Consider the following 12,575-nt stretch of genomic DNA (forward strand, 5'->3'; position numbering starts at 1 on the left):
CTCCCGGAGTCACAAAACCCTACCAGAACTAATGAGACGTCTTACAGCTAAGAATCAAATTGCTCATTTTAATATGATGAAAATGACATTTTGGTGATACAAGTTTTGCCCATCAACAACGAGCTAAAATCATTGACATACTGTGGGGAGTGATTTCAGTGTTTCCATCTAATTCTTTGCAAATAAAACTAATGAAAAATCACATTTAACCCCAGGCTGTTTTTGCTTGGTCTTCACTCCCTTTTTTGACAGGCTTCTGGCATAATCACTACATGTCTTAGCTAGGCATGCCATTTATTTGTGTAAGGAAGTTCATTCTTGACTCTTGGCTGTAAAACAAATCAAACTAAGCTTTCAGAGCTTTTGACTTTTGACCAGGAAGAGTAAGTGGATGGCCAGAGAATGATCAAGGAGGCCACTCATATCCAATGCAACTTCCACACTTGTACTGGCTTTATGGAGAGTAAGTTAGTGGACCTTTTAGTTTAGATTATTTTGTTACATATGCCATATATTGTTACGACAATGTTGTAGGGCTCGTTTTATTATATAAAGGTTCCATGCAAGTTTGAGTTGTTATTGCCTGTTTGTCGAAAAGTTTCCAACACACACAACAAATGTTTATGTATGGATAGAGATGAATTTCAGCGTTCCAGAGATACAGTATAAGACCATGGTGATGTAACATTATACTCCTTAGAATTGTAAAAAATGTACTAGTAGTGTGAAAAAAAAAAATACAGTTCCTATCAGGCGGTGGCAAGTATAATGTTGCCATACAGTTGAGTGAGCTGTGTACTTCACCTGAGCCCTATTTATTGGATTTGAACCCGCTGCAGTAAGGACTCAGCCTTGTATATGGGGTGCACGCTCTACCAGGTGAATTATTAGAGTGCCCCTACTTTAGATATGTTTGAAAAATGTAATGTTTGTGAGTTAAGATGTGAATTTATAAGGAACGCCTTTTTCATACGTTCTAAATGGATTTATCCTCTGTGGACATTGGAGGTACTGCTATCACTGTAAAGAGTAAGTTGCCCTGAATTCAGCAAATATGTGAATGACAGCTGTGCATTCATTAATTTATGACACAGTGGTGTGATTTTTGATGCAAAATGCTCTGAGCACTGGAGGTAAAACAGGCACTTACAATACTGAGCCTCGTGTGTCCCTTTACAAAAATATATAGTAACTTGCATTGCTTTACAGTATCAACTGCATTCCTCTAGAATGAACTTTGTCTGTTGTCCTTGTCAGCCATGTTCCCAGGTGTCTGACAGTCTGCTTTATATAAGAAAATATACAAATATACAAAGTGCATGGAGCTTTTAACAGTACAGTATCCCCCCAAGCACCATCCCCACACCTTAATTAAATATGCAGTTAAAAAAAAGCAGAAAGCATATGAATATGAAATGAATAATGTATGGTTTTCGCTTTTGGCTACAGCAAGATCTGAGTCAAACTGGCTTGATCTCGCTGCAAGTTTCAAGGAACTGCAAATGTCAGTTATGTTTTTTTTTTCTTTAAATTTAAAATGTACGCCATAAGTGTATGTTCTACTTTTATTTATAAACATTTTTAACAGTGAAACAAAACATGTTCAGGCAAAGACAGAGGGACAACATTTTTGATTTAGGGTCATGTAAATAGTGTTTTGTTTTCCTTAAGGCATTCAAACCAATGTTCAAGCCCTGACAATGCAGACACATATTCAATATTTTGTGCTCTCTTGAGCTCTCTTGCACACAGCTCTGTCTCAGCAGTCAATGCACCACAAAGTTGGCATTCATTCATTTAATCTAATTTCGTGTTAAATACAATATATACAATACAACATTTGAAATAATACGTGTAAAAAAATATATGTCATCTTACAATACAGTACCATTTAGAGAACGATGGAAAGTAAAATAGACACAGAAACAACATCTTAACACACTCGCTCCACTTAACAATATACAGCACATGTGAACTCCGAACCTGTTGTAAGGTAGTATCGGTAGGCTTCTACGTACAAACCCAGTACAATTTCATTAGCAGAAGCGGAACAATAATTCATAGATCCTGACGTACAAAAGGGGTTGTTTAATCCACTGAAAATGCTTTTGTTCATGCACTTTGTACATGCTCCACTGGAAGACAGCTCACATTTCAAATAACTCAGGATCCACACATCATATTCACATTCATCACTTGCTTGGTGCTTTGGGGATCGGACCCTCACAGCCAATATAATTAAACAAACTTAGACAGTTACCTGCCTGCAAGTAAAACCTCTGCCCCTTTTCTCACAGAGATCTGCTAATGCAGTTAGTGTTTAACTCCTGACAAATGGACAGTGAAGATGGCCATTTACTAGCTGTAAGAACAGTTTTTTTCTTAAGTATTAAGTGAAATGTACAGTATAACTGATCCTGTGCACACTTTTCACTCAAGGCCCTAGTATGGATTGAGGTTTCCAAACATGCTGCTGATAGCAAAGAATGCTGTGCGCAGCAGTTTGCTGACATCCAGTTGAGGAATTTATGCAGCTTTTGTTGTTATCCCCAAGATGTAAATCTGTCCATAAATCTGCAGCGTGCAGCTAGTTTTGGCTGGCATCTTATTTCAAATAAAGATCAGACAGCAATTTCTCCTCCAGAAATATCAGCCTCACAACACGGTTGCTCTACTTGGGCATGAGGCGTATCAAAGCCATCCATTACACTTGTAAAACAGCTAACTGCCCTGCGGTGACATCATGTGTTTATAGCTCATAAGCAGGTAATACTAGGCTGAATTGGCACCATGGTGTGCGTCATAAAGAATACCACACACGCAGCACAAAGTAGATTGTGTTTCCGAGCATCATCCATTCAAACAAGATCCCCTCTAAGGAGCTGATCCATGCAGGTCACGGAATCATTCACCAAAATGAATGGCGACATTTCAAGGGAAATGCTGAGGAAAAACAATAAGCCATATTGTGAGGTGGTGGGCATTCTAATTTCATTTCAGATAGCACATAGGGGATTTGCTGAGGAAGGATTTGGAGGTTGCGGTACAAGCCAATCTGCGAAAGGTCTCAATCTGTGACACTGAACAAGACCTTGAGGGAAAACACGGAACAGGTGGCTATTGCAACAGCAGAACAAAGCTTTACAAAACTGTTGCAGCATGCTTAATGGCGATCTGCTTCCACCTCATGTTCCTAAAGAACGTCAGTGTTATGTAAACATTTACCTCTTTATTGCATTAAGTGATTTCTTGATGCCATTTCAATGTAGACTCAAATCTGTCACTGAACATTGCTCACCGACAGATCACAATTACATGAACATGGAAAATGACAAGGTTATTTTCAAAGAACGGTTCTGAATTGCTTTGAGCATCATGGTGATGATGAGTTAACACGTGTAGCGCTAATTCTTAGCTAATTCTAAGTCTGCTGCTAAACAACATAAAGCAAGATAGGGAATTTTAAAAGGATCTTCAAAGGAAAGCCAAGCAAGTTTCCCCAAAGCAGCAGCAGGCTGTATGAACCGAGAGCAAAGATCACAGAGGGGCAACCATGTAGGAGCAGAAACATTGGAGTTGTGAGAGCGCAACATTGGGGAAAGAACGAATTGAGATCCTATAGCTTCAGGGGAGATGTTGTTTTGCTGGTGTAGAGAGTGAAGCAAACACAGACCAATTTACTGGGAAAATTGTGCTGTGGTGAAAAAAAAAGAGACCTAAGAGCAGACCTGGCCCATTCTTCACTGTGCAATCTAATCTCAGCTCTTGGAGAAGATGGGTGAAAACAAACATTGTTCTCCTGTCAGCAACCCTGACAGAACATACAGTGCTAGTAAAAGCACTCAGTCTACTCACACACCTGCCTCAAATACAATGAGGAAGATGATCAAACTGGAAAAGAATATTTAAACCTGAAAAAGTTAGGTGTGACATGATGAATATTCAAGGCAACAATTACCTGTGATACTTTCCTGGTGGGTTTTCGAAGAGGAAAATAATTAAGGATCAAATGGGGCCATTCTCAGAGGATTCCAGGGCTACACTTTTGCAGGCTCAATATCAGTCATGAAAGTTGTCAAAGACACAGTAGCTTTAATTAATTTATGGTATTTTCAAGGAGAACCTGTTTTTAAAAAATATTTACGCTTCATAATTGCTATCCTTTCCCCCCATTTATAAATAATTAGTGGTGCATGATACTTAGAAAAGCAACAGTGGTAAATTGTAATAAAATTAACAAAACTGTAGTAAATCAGTAGTTCGCTGTTACCTAAGTGAGATTTGTCTATATTCCTCACTTGAAGCACCTCTCTGAAGAGCCTTCAAAAACATTCATAAATGATTGGTTCACTGCATCATCCTCTAATGACTTACAAATATGTCGTCAAGGTAGGGCTGGGCAATATGGTTGAAATTAATATCATGATACTGATACATTGATACTGATGTATGACAATTTGGGCACATTTAAAATGATAAAATTGATGTTCAGTGCAATGAAATGTGTTTCACTGTTATGCTTTACACCAGACAAAACTCTTTGTACAATTTGTAAAACAAAACCTTCAATAACAATTTTCTTAATTATACTTGGAACAATTAAAGGTTGAACGGTATGGCTCACTGATTTTAACAATGAAGGTCTATGACAAAGAGGAATAAGATATAACAGACTTTGACTACATGGCAACACTTGTTAGTAGGATCAGTTCATTGTTGGTTTTGGTCTTTCAATAGGATTTGTTGACAGTAAGAAAAGTATAGAATATTGTAAGCCTTATCCTGGACAGAAGAATGTTGTAAAACAATAACATAAATTGATTATATCATTGTAATTCAATATCACTAAAAGTTGGCAAAACATAATACTGAATTATCGCCCAGCCCTATGTTAAGGATACCTATCAAAAGCTGAAATAAATAGTGTTATGGAACATATGTTTATGAATACTCTGAGGTCAGTTGAACAGTCCTTAAGAATGACTGGGAAGATGCTCCACTAAGTTGCAGGTATAAAAAACTATAGATTGATTTGGCAATCAAAATGAGTATAATAAATAGATATAAAATGAATAAATAAACCTGGAAATACATACATTAGTAAATAATAATAATAATAAAACCTTTCCCTCTATGACATACTAAGAGTCTTTATGTATAGTCCTCATTGGCTGGAAGGTTGTGTAGTCCATAAACTTATACTTCTAATAATGAGCCATTCTTTCTGACTGGCTGTCACCACAATGCGCACACACTCAATGTCAAAGGCAATTTTGTGGTCTACATCTTGAACCTCAATGTTGCCATTTTTAAACTCCCCTAATGTGATATAAGATGAACACTGTTTCCCTTTTTTAGTCCCAACTAGTTTCTCTCCTACTTCCAGAGCTCCGTGGTGAAGAATATCATTCTGACGGTCATCAGAACCAGTAGCAATCTTAATCTTACTAATTTTGGTAGATTTATTAAAGACTATGACAAAGAAGTCTCCTGTGGAAGGAGGCTTTCCCCAAAAGTATTCGTCCACGGTGCTGTAAGCCTTGGTGGCGTCATAGTTTTCAAAGACATTGATGTTTGTGTAAAGGCTGGCAGGAGGGTTGTCAGGAATGTCTATGGAGTCTTCCTCAAAGTCATCGTCCTTCAGCTTGTTCTCTGCTCCTTTGTAAGAGGAGTAGTAGCCCATGTGCTGGAACAGCGAGGGCTTGAAGCGGATCACGTCCTTCTGGGCCAGCAGACCCCTGAAGTGGATGAGGAGCCAGTCGCAGGGCATCTCCTGGTAGAACATGAGGAGGAAGTGAGCCAGACGTGGCAGGTCTTTGGAGTGGTACAGCTTCCCGATGTAGCCCAGCTTGGAGAACTCCAGCATCACCCAGTAGGAACCTTCTCTGGAGGTGATCACCTTCTTCAGCGCCGTCAGGAAGTTCCGGGAGCAGCGCACGTCGTCCTCTAACATCATGTAGAAGTGAGAGAGGTTTGTGCAGAAGTTGAGGAGGAAAGCGTAGTCCACGTTCTGCTTAGAGCGGAAACGGACCCGGTCCTCCGGGTCGTTGTAGTTCCTTTTCAGTCCATCCAGAGATGGATAGTACTCCTCAGGGGCCTGGATCACCAGGAGGCGTCCGGCTATGATGTGGTGAGCAAACTTCCTGGTGATTTCCTGAACTAGGTTCTCACACCAGACAAGGTCAAAGTCTGCCAGGTGGACCACAACCACAATCTCTTTCAGTTCCTCGTAACTGGACTGATCAAAGATGGATTTGATCGTCTCCAGAAGGTAGTTTCCTCTTTTTCTTTTCACTGATGACAGTCCAATGGTTAGGTACTCTGTGAACAAAAACGAGTATTTCATATTATCACAATGTAAACAGAAATGGTTGCAAATGACCAATTTTGAGTATACTGTGTAGACATACAATGATGGGTCGGAGAAGATGAAAAATTTCAATCTCAAGGCTGTTCCCCAGAAAATGAACTTAAACTTTAGCTGTAATTTAAGCGTGAAGCGTTCATTCTTGACCTTGGGAGTAGTAGTTTGACAATATAATCTTAATTTAAGGTCCAAATATTCACTTTTTTGGGGCTTTCAACCACATCTCACAGTCTTCATCAGCTGATCTTCCCCACATACACAACCTGTTATCAAGTGACCAAAGTTCCATACTTAGGTCACATGATGACAACTGAGAAACGTCCACACACTAATGAAGACTGTGAGATGCAGTTGAAAGCTCTAGAAACAGCTAGTAAGTGGACCTTGAGCTAAGATTACTTTATCAAAACTGTAATATTTGACAAATCACAATACCACAAAATGTGGTGTTAATACATTTTTTATCAGGAATATTTATGATGAAACATTAATTATAGTTTTATAAGCAGTGATGAATTGCTGTAAATAGTCCTGGTAAACATTTTGTGGCGCAGACCTCAAATTAGAAGTTTGTGCTCATTGTTGGTAAAAAAGTCAAAAACGTTTGGTGATTAAATCATGGTATACTTCAGAAGAGTAGAGCGTAATGTTTCATTATGAGGTAAAGAAGTCTCTGTGGAGCAGTTGTATTTTATTGCTGTACTTTAAATCCCCACGTCACAGACTTTAACTTATTCTCAACTCATGACTTACTGTAACTCCCCAAGCCCATGAAAATAGTGAATGTAAATTCCTCTTTAAACAAACACTAAACTTACTCTTGCGGTTCAGCGGGGTTCCAGCGAGATAACGATATGTGACATTAATGGTTCCAGAGAAATTACTGAGGTCTCTGAAGGTGTGAACGTATCGTTCTGAGCTCGGAGGGTGGGCGGATGTTTCCCTAAGCTGCCTTTTATCCCCTTCCTGGAACACAACATGAAACATGCAACATTACTTCACATTATGAACAATAGAGAAAAAAAATCACATACAAGCTTTCATAACTAATGCAGAAAAAGGGACAAGAAAGTAAACTTGAAAATTTCAATTTCTACTGTGAATAATTCAAATGAGGGGAAAACCAGACGTTTGTCTTTTGTTTCCTTTAACTTGTCTCTAACATCCTGTACAAACTTGAGACAATATGTGTTTTGATGTGGCTGAGCTAACCCTCGACGTTTGGAGACAAAAGGAATCTTAAAACCTCTCCAGGCAGTTTGCATAGCTGAGCAAATGAACTTGAGAAGAGCACCAGAGAGCTGAAAATGTGAACTACCTCTTAATAATTGAAATAACAAACACTGATAATGTACTGTGATCACCAAGTTTTGATGGCATCATGAATAAGAAATAAATCATCTGGATGATTTCAACTTGGGTCCATGTTATGAAAATTTAAACATGTTTCCTTTAAAAACAATCAATTATAAAAGGGACAACATGGGTGGAGCAAACAAATACAAAACACATTTGGTTTCAAAAGCATAGTTGGTCAAATTTGTTGTTCAGACATTAAGACGGAATACAAATAGTACGTGAGTACTTAATCTCAATTTCTAATTTGGGAAATGCTTACTAAAACATACACAACACAAATTTACTAACCAGCACGTAGCCATCTTCAATGTAGAGGTTCAAGAAGAGGAGGAAGGTGATGAGGAAGCCGAGGAAGGGAATAGTGGAGCGTTTCCTCAGACACCTCATCTTGTCCAGGGATTTCCACACCAGCCTCATGCTGTACACACTCTCACTGGGATCTGCAGGAGAAGAACATGAGAAATGACACGTTGGACTGGCTTGCTTTGAATGTCGTCAGCCTGTCGAATTGCTGCATGCGAATAATTTGCCTTTTTATCAAGCATCAACAGATTGTGGGGGAATTAATTTTAAGACCATATGACCATGTATGACATGATAATCTTCCACTAGCATCATAATTATTCTTCAACAGACTTCTAATAACGTGTGATAGAGTGGTGTTTTTTTCCTTTTCAGGGAGGGAATCACGAGAGAAACTAAAGGCACTGCAGGACAAAAAGGATAATGACATGCCCAACAATGGATTACTGATGTGAATCATATGTAATTCTTCACTAATAACAATGAAAATATACACCAATTGGTAGCTGAATTTGTTCAATGCAGCCATATCCCCCACCCTACTGGTATTTTTAGCTGCTCAGTGATGAAGGGTGGTGCTATGGTTGATGGCCAGCATTTCAATACATTCTTATGCTACAATGGTCAAAAAGTGATGCTTCTGTCTACTCTCATCAGCTAGGTCACTCCTCTTTGTTGTGAAAATGTGACTTTTCCTATTTGTAGATTACAGGCCACCATTACTGAAGGGGAAAGTAGACTCAATTTTCAATTCGGTTCACTTTATTTCAGATTTGTGGAAGAAAAAGATAAAAGAGATTAAAGGGAAAGGTCTGAAGAAAAAGAAACATAATAGAGTACAAAATGGATGATTTTTTTGATTCATCAATCAATCATTTATTTTATTAAAACAATTACAGAATAGAGAAAAGTGCCCACCATACCTTCCCAGAGCCCAAATTTCAAATTTTTGTTTATTTATTCATTCTTCTGACCAACAGTTCAAAACCAAAATATATTCACCCAAAGGTACATAGCAAAAAAGCAAGCAGGAACTAGTTTGACATTTTTTCTTGGTAAAGTTATGTTTTGTAATAGTATTTTTTTTTTTTACATGTATTTATTTATTTTTACAAATGTTAAATAGAGACTGGTGCAGCAGAAGAAATGTTATGGCCATACCTTCCTACTGGTTGCCAACAGAGGCAGAGCATACAGGACCCCTGTTAACTGATTCAGTTTCTCTGCTCGTGCAGGAATTTGAACTAGTGACATTCCCTTCTGGTCACAAACCGGTTTCTAGATCAATTAAAAGCTGTGGTTATATTTGGTAAAAACCAACAATACAAGAACTCTATGAAGAATAGGGACATGGCGGACGTGAGGACCAGCCTAGATCTCACAAGATGTTTTGTTGGAGCTTTCTTGTAAACAACTCTTAGATGCCTTGATCAATTAAAAGCTACTATAAATAACAACGGAACAGGGGAGTGGTGAGTTGTGTAGAAGGAGATACACAGGATGGACACAATACAGTATCTGAAAAATTACCTTTGAGAAGCTTATGATATTCAATTTTTGAGAGTCAGACATGCTGATATGATGTTGTAATAATGTATTGCAACATGTACATGCTTCTATCCCCCTGTAGGTGATGTATATGGTGTCATGGGTAAACCATAACACCTTACATAAAACAACAGACTACTGTAGAAACAACCTTTCTCACACAGTCGCAACACAATCTCAGAAAGGGGATATTTGCAGGTCCAATATGTTGGGTTACATTATGATGTGAAAGGGTTAATAATAATGTGTCACTTCCTACTGGCTGTCAGAAGCTAAGGACAGAAACTCATAAAGTCATACAGTAAATTGATTTATACCCCATTAACTTCTTAATAAACGATAAGTGTTTCTCTGTCCCCAACACTGATAGAACAAAGAAATCACAAAGTCCATCCGATGTTGACAGCTAAACTTACGTGTATCAGGAGCTTATAAGCAGTAATGAAAGCTACACCATGTCACAGGCTCAGTCACAACAGGATTGGCAACTCCTCATAGCAAGTGTACAACTGAGACTGACTGAGAGAGAAAAAGCCCATAAACAGCAGTAGCTGAAGTAACAGCCTACAGATGTAACAATGGCGTTGGTCTTTTCTTTGCCAGCAATTAGGCATCAGCGTGCACTTTTGTTCCACTGCTGCAAACCCCAGAAATGCCTAATAGAATACAAACTACCTCTAAGCTCAGTTCAATGACCATACACACATCGATCACTCGCACCAGGAGTCAGCCTCACCTGGGATTCAGCTAGTCAATACCTCTTTGTGCATACTTGAAAACTGAATTTAACATATCCATCCACTGAGGCCTGTTTTGTGCTCACTGTGGTTTAATGTGGCTGGCAATTATCAGTAATTACAATATGTAGAGCTGTTTTTCTGCTTACACAGTATAGCAAACCAAATAAGCATAACTACAGTATATGTACAAATCTGCTTTAGTTGTGAACTGGATAATGGCAGTTATTTTATATGTTTTGAGCAACATATCACTAAGCTTGTCCAATCATATTTTTATCACCTCAGAAACATTGCAAAAATCCGATCTATTTCAAATCTTAGTGATGCAGAAACTGTTGTGCATGCTTTTATCTCCTCACGCCTCGATTATTATAACAGCCTGTTCACTTGTCTTAATCAAAAAACTTTGTCACGACTGCAGACTGTATAGAACTCATCTGCTACCAGGACCAAGAGGTACAATCACATCACACCTGTTTTAGCCTCTTTACATTGGCTCCCTGTTTGTTTTGGATTGATTTTAAGATCTTGTTGATTACTTTTAAGGCTCTTCATGGTCTGGCTCCAGACTATGTTTTAGACCTTGTAATCCTTTATGAACCTTCACATAGTTTGAGATCTTCGGGATCTTTCATCCTGAGTCCAGGATGAAAACTAAGGGGGACAGAGCTTTTGCCACCAGGGCCCCGAGGCTCTGGAGCAACTTGCCCGAAGAAATTAGGTTGTCTGAGTCAGTGTCTTCGTTTAAGTCTCATCTCAAAACATATTTTTATCAGAAAGCATATCCTGATTTTACCTGAACTGGCTGTTTTTTATTGCTTTTCTGTATTTTATTTCTTTATATTTCATCATTCAATGTGGTATTTTATTTCTCTTGTTGTGAAGCACTTCGTATTTTGTTTTGATAAGTGCTCTATAAACAAAGTTTTATTATTATTATTATTTTTATATCCATTGTCAATTATAAATTCAAATAAATAGTATTTAAGGCATGTGCCACATATCTGTTTAGAAAAAAAAAATCTGTAGCACAATACTACAATTGTCGTGCATTCCATTTAAATGCCTGGCATTCAGTGTTGGACATACACAAGCACATATTGCCAGTCTTAGAACAGTTTAACCCTTAAGTCTTATTTTCTGGCTAACTCGTTACCCTCGGCCTAACTAGAACTCATCTTCTGAATTAAAAGCTTGAAAGATTGAGGAATTAACCGTACCGCAACCTGCTATGTCTAAACTGTGGGATTCTACAGCTTCTATAAGATATTATCTAAATAAAACATGACAATCTGATGCAATGCTACCAGCTACAGTCAACATTTGTATAATATCTGCAGTTTGACATTTTTTTTCAAGTGTTTTACCCACAATATTTAATCATATTTGTATCAATACAGACAATATATCTTTCATACACTCTTTGAGAGCTATTGTGTTACCAACAATGTGTCCATACAGACAGAATGTCAGGAATGCCCTGAACATACAAATTCAGTTTCTCTAACTTTGTAGCACCATTGCTAAAGCAGAATATGTTGCGTTGTCTCCCATTATATGTGTGGCTTGTCTCCAGTAAATTTCAGAGTTCTGCTGGCCACAGCTGAGCGCAGCATGATGATGAGAAGAATCATTAGGGCCACTTTGGAGGAATCTCAGTTGATGGCTACAAGTACAGGAGTCCTCCTGACACACAGGCTCAGGTAACTCTTGCTTCTCAGCGCCTGAGAATTCTTTAGAGAGAACTCAGCAGCAGCTCTTTCCTTTAGCACAAACAACACTACAATAAAACTAAATGGTATTCTTTGCATGACCCAGTGGTAGAGCTAAAATTATACAACTTTTCTGCTTTGTGTTGGAGGGAAGCTGATCTCTCAGATTGGAGTTTTGGGTGTCTATCCTGATGATACAAGACAAAGCAAGGCGTCTCTTTTATTTCAATAATTCAGCATGGGCTCAGAGCAGGAAGAGGATGAGATGCTCATGCTGCCAAAGGCACAGCTGGGAAGCATGCTCACTTCTCCTACCCCAGATTTAACTGTGACTGAGATGCACAGCAAAACACCTAAGACAACATCATCCCTATTTCCAGTCTAATGTATATTCTTGGAACATTCTAGGATATGGAAAATGTATATATGGATATATGAATGATGGTATGAATTCACTGTGAGCATCCATTAACAAGAGGGAGGCATGTGTGTGTTGTTGTGTTCATTCTTGTGGCATGAATCCAGAGTGGAACTGCAGCAGTGAAA

At 38.4% G+C, this 12,575-nt stretch overlaps 1 protein-coding gene across 14 annotated transcripts in view; it reads right to left on the reverse strand.

Annotated features, from left to right (window-relative positions):
* Positions 1-1,551: 1,551 nt before the first annotated feature.
* The window catches only part of LOC122874508 (alpha-1,3-mannosyl-glycoprotein 4-beta-N-acetylglucosaminyltransferase C-like), a 103,299-nt gene continuing 92,275 nt past the window's right edge, over positions 1,552-12,575 (reverse strand). For all 14 annotated transcript variants that reach the window (XM_044192458.1, XM_044192456.1, XM_044192453.1 and 11 more), the window contains 3 exons: positions 8,015-8,166; positions 7,186-7,333; positions 1,552-6,321 (listed from right to left, as the gene is read on the reverse strand). In XM_044192458.1, coding sequence (XP_044048393.1) covers positions 5,165-6,321; positions 7,186-7,333; positions 8,015-8,143 — 1,434 coding nt within the window. In that variant the 5' untranslated portion in view covers positions 8,144-8,166 and the 3' untranslated portion in view covers positions 1,552-5,164. The remainder of the gene's footprint in view (positions 6,322-7,185; positions 7,334-8,014; positions 8,167-12,575) is intronic.

The sequence above is a fragment of the Siniperca chuatsi genome, linkage group LG4, assembly GCF_020085105.1.
Source record: "Siniperca chuatsi isolate FFG_IHB_CAS linkage group LG4, ASM2008510v1, whole genome shotgun sequence".
Lineage (NCBI taxonomy): Eukaryota > Metazoa > Chordata > Actinopteri > Centrarchiformes > Sinipercidae > Siniperca > Siniperca chuatsi.